Below are 20,915 nucleotides of genomic sequence, written 5' to 3' on the forward strand. Positions count from 1 at the left end.
TTTCAAGCGTGGACAATGAATGGACAAATCCTACCGAGTGCAGGTCAGTGCTTTAAATTTTGGGCGCGAAATACGAATATTATTATGTATGAAATGTGTTGTAAAAGTATTCATTTGGAAATCAAGAAGGTATAAGTTCCGTGTGTCTGTCTGTAGAAACCAATAATTTCGAGAATACAAAAGCCAACTGTACACTGTTTACTTACAGATTGAACTAAATGACCTCTATGGGACGGACGTGACCAGGTGTGATTGTCCAATGGGTAATTTCTATTGCCACCATGTCGCCGCTGTTCTCCTGTTTGGGTGAGTGATTGAATTTATGTGTGTTCATTTGTCTAGAATATTTCTTTTAAATGGTGCAGTATTTTCAATAATATTTGCTGAAAAATATACCAGTTATATTACTTGTGAAAGCCTATATCAAGCTGAAAGTGACAGAACCATTATTAAATTCGGGTGTACCGTTTATATTTTTATGAACTTAAGCATTTATATCAATCAAGTTTTAGCTGTCATAATGACATGTAAACAACAAAAAAATAATTCAGATTATTTCTTAGAGTTGTTGTTTTCACTTTTACTTGGTAGTTACAAGCGTGCAAGCAAGACAGATGTTAAGTGCAGCTGGCTGAAGAAACCAAAGTCTAAGATGAGGGCTGACACTGCAACTATGGAGGACCTGTTTCCTCCAAGAAAACCAGGATACAGGTAACTAAAACCAACATATTTCCACATGGAAAACGTTACAATAATGTCCAAATCTTACAATTTTATCCAGTAGACTAGTATGTTTTTCAGTTACCTCAGTGACAACTCATGTGCTGTTTGTAAATGAAAATATCTGATATAGTAATGTTTTCCTGTTACTTTTGTTTATCTAAACAGAGCACTAAATAGAGAGGTTACTCAAGAAGATCGAGACCAGTTATGTAGTGAACTGGAGAAGCTTGGAAGATTTACTGGTTATTAGTCTCCTCAAATTTGTGTTGTGTTATATTACTGTTTGATGTTTCTCCTTTTATTCTGATGTTATAATATTTTTTAATTGTGAATGAATTTTACCTGTTGTTTTTCTTATTTGTTCTTATCACTTTCATGTTAGAATTGGGAAAGATTTCTTCATGTTTTTTGCTGTTGTTTTTGCTTCAAATCAAAGACCACAATTATTTAATGTAACAACTGAGTTTTGTTTGGAGATAATTGAAAGGAGCGTAAGGCCAAACAAACCAAAAAATGTTCCGATTTCCTACATTTCAGAACTAGGGTAGGCAGGTAGTTTTTGTTGTTTTTTTTCAAAATATTTTTACATTACTCATGTGTCAGAAAATAAATTTAATTTATTATGTGGTGAGTAAAATTGTTAGGCTCGGCAGGAATATTTAGGGTCGGTCGGGAAATCGGAACAAGCTTTTTTTTAAGGCCTAATCATAATTGCAACTATTATACTTAATGATAACAATTAACATGAACAAGATTTAACAAGTCAGAAGTATTCCTTTGTTATCAACTAACATCTACCAGTTTTAAGTGAAAGTCCACATTTATTAATTTCATTTCCCCCTTTCAGCTTTGCAATGGATACTCTCACCAGAGCCAAAGAAAGAAGATCCATGCGTTGTTCCTGTTGAGGATGTTATTATGAGTGCAGGATATATCCAAGCGTTGTGTAAGAGGACATTTCTGGCTAAGACCCTTCTCCTTTCACCAGAGAAAGTGAAGACCATAGCATCAGCTACCTCAGGCCAGCGAAGCAATCCTATGTGGTCTATCGTACGTAGACACAGGATTACTTCATCAAACTTTGGATTCATTTTGAGAGCTATCCAAAGAAACAGGTACGTAATGTTTTGTTACTTTGTTGATTTTATTCATATTGTGTGAATTGGTTTATTAATTTAAATTATATATTCATTCATTATGTAATTGATGACCTTTTTTGGGGTAATTTGGGATTACATGCATTACATGTTTGAAGTGAAAAAGCATGAAAGGAGCATTACATTTATCAAGTTCATACATTGCATGATTTTTTAGTTGTACAAGTATCATTTTAATTTTTCAGCTACCCACCTTCATTTTGGAAACGCCTCAGTTCCCCTTACAACTTGGAGAAGAAGGACTCAATTGCTTGGGGGGATCAACCATGAAAGGAACGCTATTGACCAATATCATAAACTTGGGGCTAAGGTTGAAGAAACAGGTAGGTATATATATACACGTGGTGTTGTCAGTGAACTGGTTTCAATCACAAGTTGAATTTTACAATATTCATGAAGAGTGCTCCAAGGGACGAAGGGAGGTAATTCTACGCGATTCGCATGAAATAATGTTCGACCAACTTTTTATTGTAATATTGTAATCTAAATACGTAATTTTAATTGGAATAAATTATATGGTAGCTTCCTTGGGGATTGATAGTATTATTGAGAGAAATGCATTATGTACTTTGTAGAGATGTGTGGCGTGATATTGTTGCCTTTTAAAAAATGAAAAACAAAGTGTAATGAGAAACAATTTGGTTGCTGGATTTTCTTTCTTATGTTACATGCATCGTTGTAGGCATATGGCTTCACGAATCAGGAATTCTCGGCGCTTCCCCAGATGGAATTGTGCTAACCCCAATTCCACAGTCTGCAACACCACCACCAGACATCATCGAAGTTAAGTGTCCATTTTCTGCCAGAGACAAGCCACCGTTGGATGCCATTGGTCAAAAGAATTTTTGCTTAGGTATTAACAGAAGTTTAAAGTTTGTTTAGTACTGTGAAATTACAAATACCACTTCAGTGTATTACCAGTTGATATAGAATATGTCAAATTACATGCCAAAACAAGAACATCAAAGTTTTTTTTTTTTAAGTTATTGGAAAATAGTATAAAGATACACTCAAGATTCTGTTATTGAAATGGTATGTTACTTATTGAAATGATATTGCTTTGCAGTCAGAACTGATGGGAGAATTACTTTGCCAAATGACCATGAATACTACCATCAGATCCAAGGCCAACTGTACATCATGGGGAAGACATGCTGTGACCTCCTCATTTGGACATCCCGTGGACATACACAGAATATACCGGGATCCAGAATGGGCTTCAAATATCTCAAAGCTGATAGATTTCTTTTATGACAAGTACTTTCCAACCATATTGTCTTAGTGTGGGTAGCTAGTCAACAGAAGACCAAGTGACTGCAGAGGATATGAAGAAGGATCAAGGCTATCCTGAAACAAGGTATCAGCACCCCAAGGATCGGCTCTGGATCACCAGTGGACTGTTCACCACAACATAAACAGCAACACGAAGCTGAGTATTCAACTTGTTTCCATCATGTTACATATATCTTATAGTAATATGAAGCTTTTGTGTCGTTTGTATTTGAAGTATGTTTAAGAGTTTCATGAAAATATTGCAGCCTTCATTACACTTCAAACACACCAGTGCCTTGTATGAACATAGTAAAGAATGATAAGACAATAATAGGCTACTAACTGACAATCATTTGTTTATAAGAAACGTTTTGCAGTAACTAGGTAGCCCTTTTTAAATGTATTGATTACTGTTGGATTTTCTGGCTTATAAAAGATGTTCACTTACTTTATGCCTTCTGAAACAATTCTTCATGGTTTGTCTTATGAACAAGATGAACTTTGTTACATGATTAAATAATCTCCCATGACCACATTAAGTTATAATTATAAATTTCTTTTTATTTCAGCATGGCTATATGGAGATATTGTGAATGGTGACAACAACGCTGACATTTTGAAAAAGAGACTATGTTCTTTTAGTGTGCAATTGATGATTTGTTGTACTGACTGACTGAGTTTGGTTTTACGCCGCTTTTAGCAATATTCCAGCAATATCACGGCGGGGGACACCAGAAATGGGCTTCACTCATTGTACCCATGTGGGGATTCGAACCCGGGTCTTCGGCATGACAGGCCAACGCATTAACCACTAGACTACCCCACCGCCACATGTGATTTGTTGTAAAATTCAGACCAGTTTGTCTCAGTATCAACTTAAACAATGCCTTTAATTATTATCCCGACACATTTTTGTTTCGGGTTAACCACCCATGGGCTTCATGCAAGAAGCATGAGTTGTGGATACATGACGCACCATGACAGTTATTGGATACCCTAGGGGTAGGTTGATCCCAAACACCTGTATTAAATGGTTAATTGTTTAGGGCATGGTGTAAGTTGATCATGAAACAAACTTGTCTGAACCAATAGGTATGGCTGTATTTGAATCTTGTACAGTTTGTCAATTGTAAATTTCAACTTCCATTGTAACGTGTATCAACTTATATATTTTTACGCGAAACTGTAACTGAACATATCTTTATCAGATGCCCAACCACAAATAGTACTCAGTGCTTATCCACAGTCCATGTATTTATTTACAAGTGATCTCATTTTACAACTTAGCTATAAAAATGTACAAATGTTTGGTGAGAAAATCAGTCATCCATTATGTTTAAAAAGTTATTTTCATTAGTATCTGTACAGGACACATTGTAAAAATAATATACATTCGACATCTTGTTGTATTGTGTCTTGAGCGTGTCCACAGTGTTCCTGAAATGAAAATACACTTTTAGTATGTTACAATCTAATTAAAGTATGTTAATATTCAAAATATGTTATTACATATGGAGGGAAGAGATAACACACAATGTACTCCAAGCGTTTCATTATGTGTTTCCAGAATTTTCATGAGTATTTCATTTTATATGTAAATGTCTGGAAATTATGAAAGGGTTATCATGATTTAGATGTATCCTTAGGTTTTTCATACACATGTAATGGCCTTAAGTTATGGTGTGATTTTAATATATGTACCATATCAATATGTGAATAGGCCGGTAATAGGCACATAGACTCTCTCTGAACCAATTACATTTAATATTGTTTACTTAAGACACTTGTTTACATGAATCATGCCCTGAATATATCATACAAAAAATTGCTTCATTATAGTGGATTTTGTGAATTTGTTTTATTAAAATGTCATTCATTTTGAACTTGTTATCTGATAATTTTAGACAAATAAGGTACTCAGCTGAAGAGCTAGTGGCAGGGATTCCTCGTCCCATCCCTAGTGGTAGGCAACCAGGCAATGTTGCCAGCAGGAGTCAACTTGAAACACCTCACCTATATCAATGGAAAAAGATGGCTGATTTATGCAGATTTCAGAAATACATTGATGAAAATACTTGAATATTTGCAGTTGTGAAATATATATTAAAATAAACTTCAGATTGATCTTTTGTGTTCTTGTTCTTTCAAAGGATAGTGATACTTGTTAATGTTCAATCTTTATTTATTTCTTTGAGTAATGGAGCTTGCAAATTTATCAAAAAACAGCAAACCTGAAAAATCTTACTTGAGATAGGGCGATAAATTGCAGGAATGTGGTTTAGAATATCAAAGTTTTTAATGCGCTCATTCGCCCTTTCTACGTGTATCCTGGCTCTTGCAATCTTGTAACACATTTTACCTTCCTCTTTTGTGAAAACAGACTTACCTGACAGAAATGGAGGGATATTTAAACTTACACCTGGTGGCAACATTTCATGAATAGTAAAACCCTTATCAGCTAAAATAAGATCACCTGGTTTGAAAGAAGACAACATATTTGAATGGCTAACAATAGCTACATCTGATGTTGACCCAGGATACAGACTGGTGCAATATGTTAGAGCGCCATTAGGTGCCACAGCTGTCACAGCTTTAACAGTATGGCGGGACTTGTAGTTGCTGTACGCTCTATTTTGACAGTCAAGGTCTTTGGGGATATCCTGAGACATCTCTATAGCATCGAGGGGCGGTGGGGTAGCCTAGTGGTTAAAGCGTTGGCTCGTCACGCCGAAGACCCGGGTTCGAATCCCCACATGGGTACAATGTGTGAAGCCCATTTCTGGTGTCCCCCGCCGTGATGTTGCTGGAATATTGCTAAAAGCGGCGTAAAACCAAACTCAGTCAGTCAGTCAGTCTATAGCATCGATAGATGCCCTAGCACTACCAAAATCTTCAAAAGACTTGGGCATGCTGCCTTTACACTTAGTCTGACTGGGCATGTAGTTATCCATAACACCTGAAAAGAGTTCATGTAAAGCATGGATGAGGGTATTGAAGATATTGGACACCGTAGCACGACTGATTTGAAATCTTTGTGCCAAATCGAGATCTTTGCTGTTCATGGTAAGTTTCATGAGAGTTAGCAAAAGCTGATTTTCCAAGGATACAATTGATGGTTTCCATCCAGCATAGTAGTTGAGGTCGAAGCGTTCCAGCATGGAGCAGATGATCTTGAAGACATCGTAGGGAATGCTTGTGTAGAGTAGCATCTGTAAACACACATTCAAATTAATACCAGTACTTCAAAATATTTAGCGCCCAGTCCTCCTCTCAACACACACACACCAACACTCATAAACATATTTGAGGTTTACTTAGATTGTTGCGGCTGCATTTAACATACATTGTTAACTTAATTGTAGTGGCAACAATATTATTAGCACACCTGAAAGCCCTCCTTTAATAAGAATAGGTATTATACATTTTGAGTGTTGTTTTATGTGTACAGGGAAATGACAAGTGACTTAAGTTCCCATTATTTTAAATTTTGTAATGGCCAAGGGGTAGAGATAAATGAGAAAGTAAAACAAAATTATTATATACATTTGTTTTGCTGTTAAAATCTGTTATTTGTTAACCAACCTTTTCTTCACTGCCACTTATATCGTTGATAGAAAAGGTTGAACGCCTTAGGTTTAAGGAGTGGATTTCCTGCTCTAGGGACTTGATTGTGGCCTTCAAGTCTTGGACTTCAGTGGTTAACGAAGTCAGCTTCCCCACACACTGGTCTCCACACTGTATGGCGTAACCATGTTCCATCACCTATGGTACAAATATTGGTATTGGAACAATAAATTCAGCACAAAGATTTAGAGAAGTAGAAAATAATGACATAGTGTGCATAATGTGCTATATGTTTTTAAACAAACATTGATATTATACTGACATGAAAAATACTTACTACATCCGTCCTTCCATTGTGTTCAGGTTCAGCTTGGACATCAGGACTCTGAGCCAGTGGGATTGCCGGTACATCACTGCACTCCAAAGGCACACTCCTTTTTCTGTAGGAAAAATAAATAATAATCATAAATATATACCCTAAATATAAATACAAATTTAATTATAGATTACTCATTTAAATTGCAAATGTATGTATTAACTGCAAAACATTATACCTCTGTGGTTTGGGATCCTTGAACTGAAACAGTTTTCCTTTGTTGTGGGGGAAAAATATGGGATCACCATCCTTTGTGCCACCTTCAAAATGACATGAACAAATCCTGTCATTCTCGGATGTTGGGTATCTGTCGAGCCTTCTGAAATTACAAAATAATTTAAAATAACAATTAAAACCGATTAAGCCTATCCATTATAAAGGTTGAAATACTTCCAATAGCATATGTTGTATGGCCTCACTACACGAGATCCATGACATTGTGTGAAAATCAAACCTCAAGAGTCAATTTAGTACTGCAGTATTTTACATTTTAATTCGAATTATTCACAAAGAATTATCGGGCCCGAATTATCCATTAACTGACCAACTACATATGTGTTAATACATGTACATTTTACAGCATAATTTCTGTAGGCGTTTTAGTCAGCACGGCAGTAGGGGTCTGAGATGACTCCACTACGGACATGTCCGAAAAAAAACTGCTAAACCCGTTTACTCTGGTAATCTTACCTTGACAGACGACCCCATAGGCTTCGTTTATTGTCCGGAAACCTGAAAAAGCTGCAGGAATCCCTATTGCTTCGGTGATTACACCCAAACACGAAACAAATAACCATGCTTTTACCGTTAGAAATTTCCCGCGGTTAGAACGACTTGGCAACAGTCTCATTGGCGGGCGAATAGGAACGTATGTGGCGTAGCGCAACTGCTTTGTATAACCGGTCCTCCGATTGGTTTGTTTGTCACCGGAAGTTGGACACCGGAAATGAGAATGCGCGAGACTTACACCCCCTATGACTCCAATTATGTATTGAACTTACCAGTAGGATTGCCGGTGTTACGAATGCCCAGAGTATCTTTACAGGAATCGCCAATTGCTTTCCAAACATCATCTCAGCGTCGCTACTGATCCGTTTTATACCTGGCAGAAAGGGTCTATGAGTCGATCCAACTTTTGTCAGTTTGTGTCCTTTGTTGCAGGTAGGTATTTTATTCATTTAAGCTTTATTTAGCCTCCATAGCATTGATTCTGGATCTAACAATCCAATGACTGATATTTTAAATGTTTAATACATTCAGGGTTCGATCACCTGCAATCTCCAACGTTCCCAGACGTACCACCCAGCCATCACAATCAGCCTAGCTAACGAAGGATCTAAGCCAGAATACCTGTTATAAAAATTAGAACAATTCATGCAGAAGTATTCTATTTGACAAACATATTCTGATTAGGTACTGAAATACGCACCATAGATCCATGACACAGCAACACATTCCAGTGTACATATCACCATTGGCCCGAGGGAGACTACATACCAGTCTACCAGCTGAAACATGTACGGCCCTCCCTGCAATACACGATATGTGTCAGTTGTATTCTATGGAAACAGTGTTGCTGATGTATAACATTGTTAATAAATCATTAGCGGGGATTGGTGTGCTACTTATGTTTAGACTTGGAGTAAAAACGTGAGGCATCTGGAGCAACCGGAATGTTCATGCGTTGTTTAAACAGTTTGGATAAATTATTTACTTAAGTTCTAAATGCGAAATTAAGTAATGTTACAGATATGTTTTACATGATTTCTGATGCTCAGTTCGGATTCAAAGCAGGTTGTAGTACGATAGATGTTATATTTATTTTAGATTGATAGATCATGTGTTTAAGGGAAAACAGAAACTATTTTGTGCTTTTATTGATTACCAGAAGGCGTTTGATAGTGTTTATCGTAACGGACTGTGGCTTAAATTAATTAAGTTAGGTATAGGGGGAAGTTTCCCAACATAAGCAGGGCCATGTACAGGATGTTAAATGGTGTGTTAGATATAATAATGAGATTAGCGAAGTTTTTACATAAGATACTGGTCTACGTCAAGGCAAAATTCTCTCTCCATTGTTGTTTTCCTTATTCATAGAAGATCTTGAATTACGTTACAGGAAAATGTTACTCCTGGTATCGACACACACGATATAATGATGTTTTTACATCTTTTCGCAGATGATATGGTTCTTATGGGTAAATCTGCAACTGGTTTACAATCCCAACGTAATAGTTTATAGAACATTGCAATATTTGGGGCTTATCTGTAAATATCGGTAAGACTAAAGTAGTTACTTTCAGAAAGTCATATATTTTATCAAAGCAGGTTTTCTATTATGGTAATGTACCCACTGAAAGTGTTGCTGAATTTAATGATTTAGGTTTACTATTTAAATCTAATGGAAACTTTTCACCAGCTATTAACATATCATCGGATTGGTGCCTGAAGGCGTGTAATGCTTTACTCAGAGAAGTTGGGACCAATATGATAAATGTGAAAGTAGTGTTTGACTTATTTGATGACTGTGTTGTACCTGTTTTACATTATGGTTGTGAGATTTGGGGGTGGAAACAGAATGTATTGAAAGAGTTCTTCGTAGATTTTGTAAAAATACAAGTAATTTATTAGTGTACGGTGAACTCCGAAGATTCCCAGTAGGCATACAGCGTGAATTGCAGATGGTAAAGTTTTGGTTTAAGGTTGTTCAAGCAAAGAATTGCATTATGAGAGAAGTGAATTCTATTTTAGATGAAAGATCTGGCTGGTATTCTAAAGTAAAACATATCTTAATGAGCAACGGTTTTTATTATGCATGCCTGTTTCCCTTATAGGTAAATGTTCCCGTTTTCATGTTTTTATTAAAACAACGACTACAAGATAAATTTAGATGAGGAATTCTACTACTTATATGTTATTCAAACAATTAAAAGTGAAATTTGGGTTTTGAAATGTATTTACTTAATGTTTTTAATTGTAACCACAGGTCTGAATTATGTAAATTAAGATTATCATCTCACACATTATTTATTGAAACTGGTAGACATGGTAAAGTACTGTCGGAAATGCTAGAAAAATGCTTTTTAGCCTTAATATCTTTATAAAGGTGATACATGTACTATGTTGTCAATATATCAACTCGCCTATTGTCTACCTAATTTTTATTTCAACCGATTTAACATTCCCATGCATTTAAAGGGCAGTTTACAGGAGAGAATTTGGTACCAAAACAGCAACTTAAGATTTTTTCAGTTCAACAACAGAAATCTGAAATAGTCTTTACATTTATGCTAATAATACAGGTGGTGTAAAATATGAATTAACGTTTTTCCTAAACAAATAAATGTTGAATGTTTGTGTTACTTTACTTAATTATCGTTTCTGTTTTGAAGAATTATTAATATAAATGTTAAGTCTTGATAAATAAGTTTCCCGTCATGCATGCACATCTTTATCACAGCGTCCACTGTGGCCAACGATTTTCAGTCGATTGTTGCAAAGGTTTATAGTTTTTTTCTGCTTAAAAAAGACAGAGGTAAACCTTTCATTAGTTTAGAAAGGGTTTGTTACAGAACTTGTAGAGCTGTTGGCATGTCTTACCAATAAGTTTACAGTATTGTAAACAAATCAGACAAGAGAGGGACAGTCTCAAATGCAAAACCGGGACGTAAAACCATCCTTGACAACTTGACAAGGGAGTGCTTAGACGGGCTGTCTACAAACTTTAGGAGAAGAAAAATATATATATTCTGAAGAAGCTACACCAGTGACTTCGTTAAATCTTTGGCCAATGTTCACAATTAGATTAAACTGACCGAATTATATCCATATTTTTCAATGAAATATACTGTTGACATGCAAAACATTTATTAAAACGTTGTACATTTCTACAATCAATCGATAAGATAACACAAGTGATAGGATTCTTTCCAATGTACAGTAATTCGTATGTTTATTTCAAAACAAATACACATACACAAATGATCCCTTACATAACCGATACGTATACTATACGTACACATATTCAACATTTTGCAGAAAACATCTATTGAGATGACCCCTCGCCCGAGCGTGTGCTCAGGTGTCAATTTCACCTGTCGATACCGTGCTTGCTGATGCCGTAACACAGGCAGTTAATGTTTGTATCAAATAACGTCCCACTACCCCTTATTTTTCTAAGTTTTTGGTATTTTCATCAGTAAAATCACATTTTAGAGCATGTCTCAAAATATATTTTCCCTCGGTCTACATTAGGTAGATGTTTCTTGAAGTGATATTTGTTATTAAAGTAACTGTAATACCTCTGAATTTTAAATAAAAGTCAAAAAGCATTTTTCTAGCATTTCCGACAGTACTTTAGTAATAAAATCCCACGGGATGAAAGAATTGTACGAACTGGAATCTTAACGATATAGAAGACGAATTTCACTTTTTACTCTAGTGTCCATCGTATACTCACCTAAGATCTATTCATTTAAAGAAATATTACTCTAAAAATTATTCAGTTTATAAATGTGTACAGTTATTATCATCAGAAAACATTAATACTTAACGCTCTCTAGGTAGATATGTGTGTGAAGCATTCCGTGTAAGAAACCACTTTTAACTTATTACTAATGTCGTCCTCACCATCCAACATAAATATTATCTATAGTGTATTGTATGTATGGCCAGAGGCCCACGTAGCATGCGTCAATAAAATCTGTCTGTCTGTCATACCCTGACCCAGATAGAAAGTACCTGAGCGTCTCTCTCGTCAGTGGGGTACCCTAATGGTTTAAGCATTCGCTTGTCATTCCGAATAATCAGGTTCAGTTCCCCACATGGCCATGGGTGCAATATGCGAAAGTCATTATGGTTAGCCCCGCCACAATATTGCTGGAATATGCGTAACCCATACCAACGCCCTCGTACTGAAATTTGTGAATCCATCACTGTAACTTGTATTGATTTGTAAAATTTATATATTTGAGAATACACTAGTTAATCATACCACGTTGCTGTTGATGGTTTCACGGTTAATTCTTATACATACAGATTTGTAGGTAACTTTCAAATACGGAATCCACGAGCAATGATGTAATGTTTCACCGTAACTATGCTTAAACTAAGGCAAATCGTAATGATTTTACGACGCTTCAGCAGCCTTTAAAATTCCCGCCTGCCCGACCGTCCGGTCTATTTTCATCTCGGACGGTCAAATTTCAAAAGTAGCCTGTCCGGTGGTCTGGTAGAGGTTTCTCTGATTGTGATTGTGAGGCAGAAAATGCAACAGATTTCTAATTTGTAACAAGGCCATGTAGCTTAGCCTTAACGTTACAATTCATGCAGTAAAGTATGCAGAAACTTGATTTTATTTGTGTTTTTTATCGTTGAAAACCAGACAGGCAAGTTTGTATCCGGACTGGTATGGCTTGGAATTTTGGGAGTAAGCTTAAACGCTGGCTTCAGTAATGTTTTAATCTTTGCTCTTCTCTGTAGGATGGGTAAAATTGCGCAGGAAACAAGTGTATTGTTTGTATTCGCACCTGGAGTCAAACCACAGTCCTCTTACCAATCAAAACTGTACAATTTCTCAGAATAGAAGCTGCCCCCGGAACTTCGAAGTTATGTGATTATTCTGCGGTAGGTTTATTCTCAATGTGAGCGCTTTCACCCATCGAGCGAGGCAAATGATATATTCCATTAAGGGAACATTCTTTTGTAGACTATTACATTTACAAATACTATCACCTCCATTTTCGAAATTTACTTTCGTAAATACTGTGACCTCCGGGTCATATTTTGGAGGCTTGGATGTAGGTTGTGGAATGGTATTATATCTTGTAAATAATGTGCATATTTACCTGTGTGCAGAATATGATTCCAAGAAGAAATTCGATGAGGCAGTATCCTCCAGTTACAAGGATCCTCCTCTTGCCCAGCTGCCGTGGATACTGATCGACCAGAGCAGAAATAACGACTTCAACTCCCATGAACTGAAAGAAACAGCAGTTCATTGTACAGCTTGCTAGTTATAATGGCATATCTGGACATAAAACCACTTTTGGTAATACTCTGGAATTTTAGTTTCAAAATGCTCAGTGTTGAGTAGGAATGGTCTGTGTGTGTGCTGGTTATTTTCCTCCAGCCACCATTATTATTCAATATTAAACACTTTCATGGAGTCGTGCATCGAGTACCTGTGAATCCAGACCAACCATCAGCAACATCAGAAAGAACAGGAAGGACCACATCTGAGGAAGAAGAAGTTGTGCCAGGGCTTGTGGATAGGTTACAAATCCCAAACCTGGACCTTTTAGGAACAAGTATGCATTATTGACCTTTACTGGAAAGTAACCACACACATCTCCATGATAACATTGCGACAAATAATGAAATAAAACAGGGGTTAATGTACTTAATCTACAACTGACAATACGTTCGAGACAAGCTCCAGAGTGCCCAAATTCAAGAAAACTTCGGGCCGAGTACAAATCTCGCTTAAAGAAAATCTGGAGCTCAGAGCTAAATGCTCGAAACAAGGTCAAGGCCATCAATACTTTTCCTGTGCCAGTCCTTTCCTATTTCTTTGGAGTAGTTGATTGGACAAAACAAGACATCCAGAATCTTGACCGCCTGACCAGAAGGATCATGTCTGATAACAGAGCCCACCACCCTCATTCCTCTCTTAATTGTTTATATATGCCAATCAATTCTGGAGGTAGGGGTTTGATTAATGTAGAGGCTCTTCATGATATAATTGTATTGTGTACGTTTGCACATATTTATTTATCGGATGATCCGCTGGTGATGCATGTCAAGACTCATGATGAAAGCAAGGAATTCCACAGCTATTTTAAGCGTGCCAAGGCGATGGGAGTAAACCAGGCGAAGTCTGGCCATATGACATGAACGGGATAAAATACATGTGCTCACACCACTTCCGCAGCAACGACATATCTCTGGTAACAGGAGAGCCGAGTGAACGGTTCTAAATGTACCATGCACAAGTGTATGGATCACTATTGCATAGGTCTTCATTAAAGGTGAGTTGAGTCTTTTTATTCACACGGAAAAGCGGAGCATATGGTACAAGTCAAACAAGAGTAATAAGAAGATGACAAATCCCTCTGTCCCAACAAATTTTAAAGAATAAATCGTCTGACAGTTACTTAAAGTCCAATTTGATATTTTTAGACTAAGTCCAAATCATTTCGAGGGATATCGAAAAATAAATGCCCAAAGTCTGCAAATAGCAAAAAGGCACTACTTCAGGATCAGTCTCATGCATCTGTCAAGTTCTGCTGATAGATATTGAAAGTTCTTTGAGTTATGCTCCGGAAATTTCTTAAATTACGGACGGACAGACAGACCAGGCGTTGACTATGTCAACGGAAATATGGACATTGTATTGGGCATTACATTTGTTAGTGATTTTTGAAAGCTTTACTGAGACCTTTGCAGTCATATTATTTGATTAAGAGGCGTATACCACTCTATAAATTCTTGCTAGATAAATCATATGAGCTCTTAAAACATGCTATCCTGATATATGAATGTCAGAGATCAGTCCATGCAGCCGTTTCTCAATAGTAAGTAGCATTTAGACAAGATTGAACATTAAGCCCCCATCACTATCACCACCCAAAAGACACCGAATTAAAACACAAATAAAACACAACCTAAAATACAAACAAAGCCCCAGCAATGACCTAATAACTTACAATTGTAGCACTACCTCTAACTACACTTACTGCTACCTACCACTTGAAACAACGGTTTCAATGGGAACACCCGTTTTCTGTGACATGACCCCGAGGGTAACAAACGTCACCAGGCCACAGAAGATACTGGTTCCTTCAGAGACTACTGTCAATATGAGGCAATCTCTGTAAATACACACATATATATGTACATGTACATATACATACACACATGCATACATGCACACATGGATACATTCTGGTAAACACCAATGACCAGGGCATGTCACAAAAAATATATATTCTTACACTTATGGAGGATTTCTCTGTTGATTTTTTTGGTGCGATAAGTAGTATTATTCAGGCGAAAGTCTAACCATAATCATTTTGCCGTAATTTCTAATATCGTGTATGAGTGCTGTTCACCTGAGACATGGTTAGTGGAAGTTTTTGTAGCTTGCAGCGGTACCAATCATTCCAAAGCCAGGTCCCAGGGAATAGAAGACTTGCAGACATGCTTCCATCCACACCTGTATCAACAGGTATTTGCTACAGGTTATTCTCCAAATCATCACTGTGTGACCCTTATGGAAACAACCTCCCTCATACAGATTGAACATTCCGAAGCGTCTATAGACACCTTTATCAAGAAGTGTGCTGAAGGCATAACACACCTCGCGTTTCGTGAAATAGTATATAACACACCTGTATGTCAAGCAGTTTGTTGAAGTCGGGTACAACGTAGAAGTGTAAGCCATCTGCAGCACCTGGCTGAAGCAGTGTTGGGATGAAGATGGAGACGAGAAGAATGTACGGAAGAATTGCGGTCACATACACAGCCTGTAGTCAGGAAAGTGTCATTGACATATTAATAATACCAAGTGACTGTAACGATGGCCTTGTTCCCTCATTGATGAAGGTTCGTAACGAAGAAAGCAATAATGAAGAAAGATTACAAATGTTTATAACGTCAATGCCACAATACAACTACACCTAAAGCGTTCATAAAATATATTATTATCTATATGCTGCTAAAAGCTGTTTGAAATGTTCTCCTGCATTCTTTTTCATTACTTATATTGTACTTGTACCATTTGTTTGTATTCATTCACTTTTATGTAACCTTCTGTGAAAGGAGGTTTGTCAGACAAAACATGTACTTTGGGCTGGAGGCCTCTAATACTGTAATACAAATTTTGAATCTTGAAAAAGAACTACACCATGAATAAAACTTCAACATCTGGAAACCAGTGTTCATTGTATATTTGCAATAATATCATCAAATATCGACGAGAGCTTCACTCCGTTTTATGATGCTCGTCGCTCTGTTCTTCTACAGAATGATCAGGACGACATGCTGGGATATTGTTCAACATGAAGGGAAAGCTGAGTGTTAAGTTGTATTCATCCTTTTTGTGAAAAATCTTCGGGATAGCGTCTTTTTTGTAACCACTGCTGAACGATATGAGATCAACGATAGGTTTCCAGGAGTTATCGATATCAATACTCTTACTTACATGCATGCGGTATGACATGAAGTTTGAGACAGATCCGGATGGGCTGAAGTTTGAGAGTAGAATCTGCTAAGATATTTCGATATGGCGTGCTAAGACCTTTGAACTGAAGTTGGATAGTGTCCACTACCGTGACATTATACTGAAATCCAGGTATTCTTTATCCCACGTAATGCTGGAAAGGGCCATCTCATTTTGATGTATCTCGCATGATGGATGAAGGGATTTATGAGGCGGTATGTCCTTGAGACTACAGGAAGTCCACGCGTGGTGAAGTGAGTGATATATAAATCATGTCAGCATTATCTGAAAGGATTGAAATGCCAATGAAGGAAGCATTCTGATGAAATGTCAATGGAAGCATGAAAAAAGCCCCTTGTCATATTTCAAACCTCGTGCATTCTCCAAAGGCAGTTTGTTCAGGAATTTAAATCATCGTCTTGCAATATTTCATCCTTGAACATAACACGCTGGAAGAACTCGGTGGCGAGAAAATACAAATATGCAGAATGCATTCAACAAGTCTGTCCTTCAAAACTAACTTGCGTTGACCAGCTGAAGGAAAAGCATTACACAATTCTGTCGTGAAGATATTGCTTTGATTGTAGACCAGCACTACTACAGAACTCACTCAAAGGTTTCTTGGATGCAAAGGAATATGGCTTAAACATGCAGTAAGATTTCAACTGGTTCAATGACCACTGAACAAGTTTTCTTACACACAGGAACGGGTTTATCTACACAAAAGTCATTGCTCAAGACATTCCTCCTCCGACGTTTGATAATGAAAAGTTGATGCCCGGATAACACAGGTCGTGATGTAATCAACTCACATTTCACATACTGAAAACCCGTAAATCGACAGCATACATTCCAGGTGGCAGTTGTCTTGCCGGGGAAAATGAGAAGGCTGTCAAATGAAGAAGAGTAGTCCCCCAGCGAACGTAACTCCCAGCAATTTCACATTCTGGCTAATTACTGTATGCACCTAATTACATTGCCACTCAAAAGTTTTGGCTCTAGTCGATGGGAGAATATTGAACGTATACGTATATCAGTATACACAAGTACGGGGCCTCAATGCAGAGATATCCAAAACAATCTTCCGATGACGACAAACAATATCAAGCGATAACGAGATGACAAGCTCACACGCTAATTCAAAAACAACATTTTTGCGAGATCATCTCGCTTAAGAGTTAAAACTCATCCACATTTGCATGGTAACATCATCGTTTTAGAGTCAGGTTTAATTAATTTTCTGTGATCTTATCTAGTCAAGCAATGGTATGCAGTGCTTGGTAATTACCTTACCAGCAGACTTGATTCCACGAATTAGACACATAAAGATTATAACATATGAAACAAACAGACATCCAACTATGTGCCACTGTACAGACCCCACATCCCCCAAGCCAGGTGAGACACTCAGTACATTGTACCTGAAAGTGAGAAGGGAGTGAGTGATAATAGTTGTTACATAATTAAGATTGGCGCCTTCATTTAAAAAGAAAGGCACATTTAGCGGCTACTGTGGCTTTTCTGATATGAAAAGCAAAGCCCCATTGCGCAATTTAAGGAAAACTGCCATGTTTGAGGTGCCTCAAAGCACCATTTTATGGAAGGCCGGTTGCTCATATTTACGTGCAAGATGAGAGTGAGTTGATGCATGACTTTTCCATCTTGACAATTGACGTAGCTACGTTACAAGTGAAAACAGCATACCCATCAGAGAACATATTCTATAACCCATTGGTCTACATGTAACTAACACAATGTATTTGTCCGAGATATTGTAATTGTTAACGAGGCATCTAACTTCGTTACCTTGCAGACACGAGAAATTTCAGGACAATTCTCTTTACAATTATTATTGCTAATGTGGCATGTCTTAGTAGGATCACAGTGTTTCTAGTTTGTGTTGGAAAACACAACCCACTTTGGCGAACGAAGATTGGGCTGTTTCACAAATAGAATCATCACATGATGTATCTTACTGCCAGAACTCCTCTGCTGGTGTATGAGCCAGAGTCAGATTTTCCCACAGTTTGGCTGTAGTGATTGTATCTGATGTATTGCCCACCAATGTTGTCATGTTACTGGCGTAGGTTGTATTCACGTTTTCCGCACACAGGTCGGTGTTCCAGCTGTTGCCACAAGTTGTCCAGGGCAGGACGCTGGAGCAGGACTTCACCATGTAGTAGATGGGCCATGTAGTAGATGGGCCAGGCCAGATACAGGTTGTAATAGGACATACACGAACATGTAACCACCACAGCGCCAACCCCAATCCCTGATTGATAGAAAATGCACCATTATAGAGGTATGGCATGAACTGACAGTCAGCAACAATCTGTCCAGTCACAGAGTCCATTACTCCTTTTCATTTTAGTTGCCTCTCATGTGATGGTAGCATCACCTTACTGATAGGACCCTATTATAACGCGGAATCGCAAGGATGGAGGTGTATATTGATGGGAGTCTGCGTGGCGCATGGGGGTTGACGGGGTGGGATAGAAAGGTAAAATTTGGGATTTGTGAAGACTCAATCAATGTATATTTACATAATTCCTAAACACATTTTATATTATAACGGTGGAATATTCACAGACGAGTAAGAATATAGAGAATCAATTTGTATTGTTGGGTGCTTTTTGGGGTGTATTGTGTTTGAAGCAAATACGTATAAATAATCATTCAACGTTCTGTGTAAAGTTCTGGTCAACGCGGAATATCAACTCATATTCACTAAAAACAGACCACCTGCCTTGAAACAAAGGACAAAAGCTCCAAACTTGTTTGGCACCCTTTCCCGAGAATTGGGAGATTATCGACTCCAGGAAGAACGTTGGAAACCCGGTAATGAGCAGTAGCAAGATGAATGGGATCAGGAAAGCTCCTAGAAGACACGAGTGCATGAATAAAATTAAAATGATAAGCAAAAGGAAGTGACAACGTATTTCTTCTAGTCATAATGGATGATGAGGTATACTAGATTTTGCTGGACATTTCACTCTGTTCCATCAATATCATGGTTGGAGGCTTCATATGGGGAATTTGTCCCAGGTCTTTGACAAGACGATCAAATACTATAAAGAATACCACATTTAGCTAGTCAAGAAGAGTGCAGGTAGGACAAAAATAGATAAATTGGCTCGTTTGTTTAATGCCGCACTAGCAATATCCAGGTATATGACGGTATATTCTGGACCACACAATCCAGTGATCAACAGCATGTGCATCGATTTACGCAAATAAGATACGACGATGTTTGATAGAGAGCCTGACCACACGATTTCCTCTGGTGACTCTACCGACAAGCATAGGTTGATGTAGACGAATTCTAACCTGGATCTTCACGGATCTATAAAACGAGGATTATATTTCTATCCATCTATCAATCCATCCATCCATCCGTCTATCCTCGCACATTTCATCTCACTTTACAGGGAGATCAGCAGATGTGCGAAGATTACTTTACAGCCTAGATACTCAGTCTAGAACTATCTTGTAAGCCAAGCCAGGGAGGTGAGTATCATCAACACTTTAAGTTTTTGGAGGTTCATTGCTTTTATATCATACTGGCTTTGAATATATACTGGCATTGTGATTCTTTCATAGTGATTTTACTGTAAAAACATAGCCATATTTAGATTACATTTGTCAAAAATATCAGATTTCTTTGTTGGTTTACCACTTCTTTCATATTTTCTCAAACATACTGACCACATATTTGCACTGAAACATATGTATCTCAATTACACATTTAAAATTTGACTGGTATTTATATACAAAACGCAGTTAAATATCAGGAAAACTGTCCATTAATAATATTTTATGATATTATTTAACTTACAGGTACTCCTAAACATTAGTGCAAATCCAAATTTAAGGAAGTTCTTTCTGTTCCCACAGAAGACCCAATTTACAGTCATGTTTGCTTACAGAGAGGAAAAAGGTCTTCCAGTTGTACAATAAGTACATCATTGGAAGGATAAATATTTTGAGTGATTCGAACACATGAGTGATTGTACCAAGTAACCAGCACATTGATATTCATGTGGGTTTAGAAGATGGATTCTGGTTTATTGGATGCAATACCAAGTTTGCAAAATAACATCGCACATTATACAGATACCACTGGATGCTTACCTCCACCGTTCCTGTTGCAGATATAGGGGAATCTCAGCAGGTTTCCTAATGAAACACAGTAGCCAACCATTGTCAGCATGTAGTCCAGATGTCTGCTCCATGAGTGGTTCTCTGTCGTGTAGGTTCACTTCTATGTCCTCCTTGACAATGTACCTCTGTCATAGGAACTCCTACGTCATTGTCGTCCTTGCTCGCCATGATCAGTACTGGATGTTGAGTCAACCTGTAAGGCAACATGACTATGTAGAAAGACCATACAGTGACATTATAAAAATGTATTATTTTTAGTCAATTCCAACAATGGTCTGTTTCATAAAACCATGTTCTTATAATTTTTGTAATGCCATTTCCCATCAATTAGAATATAATATATGTTGTTACGGTTAATAAATTGCCGTGACAAAAGGTTTAAGAGTCCCCTTTGAACCAGCAAAAATAGAACACAGACAAGTCTAAAATATTCAATAATATA

General features: G+C 37.4%; 4 protein-coding genes across 4 annotated transcripts; 1 reads left to right on the forward strand and 3 right to left on the reverse strand.

Moving 5' to 3' along the window:
* The first annotated feature begins 599 nt into the window (after positions 1 to 599).
* On the forward strand, positions 600 to 3,134 carry LOC124266603. The gene is given in 6 exon segments (XM_046701396.1): positions 600 to 711; positions 1,571 to 1,838; positions 2,066 to 2,135; positions 2,137 to 2,203; positions 2,563 to 2,733; positions 2,947 to 3,134. Coding segments are annotated over 5 exon segments (693 nt in total). The 5' UTR covers positions 600 to 711; positions 1,571 to 1,641.
* Positions 3,135 to 6,001: 2,867 nt separating this feature from the next.
* LOC124266604 lies at positions 6,002 to 8,064 on the reverse strand. The gene is made up of 5 exons (XM_046701397.1): positions 7,783 to 8,064; positions 7,271 to 7,411; positions 7,054 to 7,156; positions 6,735 to 6,914; positions 6,002 to 6,361 (listed from the first exon to the last, which is right to left on the reverse strand). The coding sequence occupies exons 1-5, from the start codon at positions 7,887 to 7,889 to the stop codon at positions 6,002 to 6,004; spliced, it is 891 nt and encodes a 296-aa protein (XP_046557353.1). The 5' UTR covers positions 7,890 to 8,064.
* Positions 8,016 to 13,379, reverse strand: LOC124266605 (sodium- and chloride-dependent GABA transporter 1-like). Its single transcript, XM_046701398.1, has 4 exons — positions 13,275 to 13,379; positions 12,939 to 13,070; positions 8,522 to 8,621; positions 8,016 to 8,194 (listed from the first exon to the last, which is right to left on the reverse strand). The coding sequence occupies exons 1-4, from the start codon at positions 13,326 to 13,328 to the stop codon at positions 8,016 to 8,018; spliced, it is 465 nt and encodes a 154-aa protein (XP_046557354.1). The 5' UTR covers positions 13,329 to 13,379.
* Positions 13,380 to 18,387: 5,008 nt separating this feature from the next.
* On the reverse strand, positions 18,388 to 20,552 carry LOC124266606 (sodium- and chloride-dependent creatine transporter 1-like). Its single transcript, XM_046701399.1, has 3 exons — positions 20,444 to 20,552; positions 19,059 to 19,190; positions 18,388 to 18,584 (listed from the first exon to the last, which is right to left on the reverse strand). Exons 1-3 carry the CDS (start codon positions 20,520 to 20,522, stop codon positions 18,388 to 18,390), a joined length of 408 nt encoding a protein of 135 aa, XP_046557355.1. The 5' UTR covers positions 20,523 to 20,552.
* Between the last annotated feature and the right edge of the window lie 363 nt (positions 20,553 to 20,915).

Source organism: Haliotis rubra, unplaced genomic scaffold (assembly GCF_003918875.1).
Source record: "Haliotis rubra isolate DU_JTF1 unplaced genomic scaffold, ASM391887v1 Scf1268, whole genome shotgun sequence".
In the NCBI taxonomy this organism is placed as follows: Eukaryota; Metazoa; Mollusca; class Gastropoda; order Lepetellida; family Haliotidae; genus Haliotis; species Haliotis rubra.

Bases quoted from the DNA above. Each gene is read 5' to 3' on its own strand.
- LOC124266606 (XM_046701399.1), bottom strand. From the start codon at position 20,522: ATGCTGACAATGGTTGGCTACTGTGTTTCATTAGGAAACCTGCTGAGA. The intron at 19,191-20,443 runs GTAAGCATCCAG...CGTGTCTTCTAG, and splicing joins CTGCAACAGGAACGGTGGAG to GAGCTTTCCTGATCCCATTC. The intron at 18,585-19,058 runs GCAGGTGGTCTG...TCTATCAATCAG, and splicing joins CTTTTGTCCTTTGTTTCAAG to GGATTGGGGTTGGCGCTGTG.
- LOC124266604 (XM_046701397.1), bottom strand. From the start codon at position 7,889: ATGGTTATTTGTTTCGTGTTTGGGTGTAATCACCGAAGCAATAGGGAT. The intron at 7,412-7,782 runs GTAAGATTACCA...TTGTAATTTCAG, and splicing joins CTATGGGGTCGTCTGTCAAG to AAGGCTCGACAGATACCCAA. The intron at 6,915-7,053 runs GTAAGTATTTTT...TTTGTACCATAG, and splicing joins ACAATGGAAGGACGGATGTA to GTGATGGAACATGGTTACGC.
- LOC124266605 (XM_046701398.1), bottom strand. From the start codon at position 13,328: ATGTGGTCCTTCCTGTTCTTTCTGATGTTGCTGATGGTTGGTCTGGAT. The intron at 13,071-13,274 runs GTACTCGATGCA...TGTTTCTTTCAG, and splicing joins TGGTTGGTCTGGATTCACAG to TTCATGGGAGTTGAAGTCGT. The intron at 8,195-8,521 runs GTGCGTATTTCA...CCTTTCTGCCAG, and splicing joins TGCTGTGTCATGGATCTATG to GTATAAAACGGATCAGTAGC.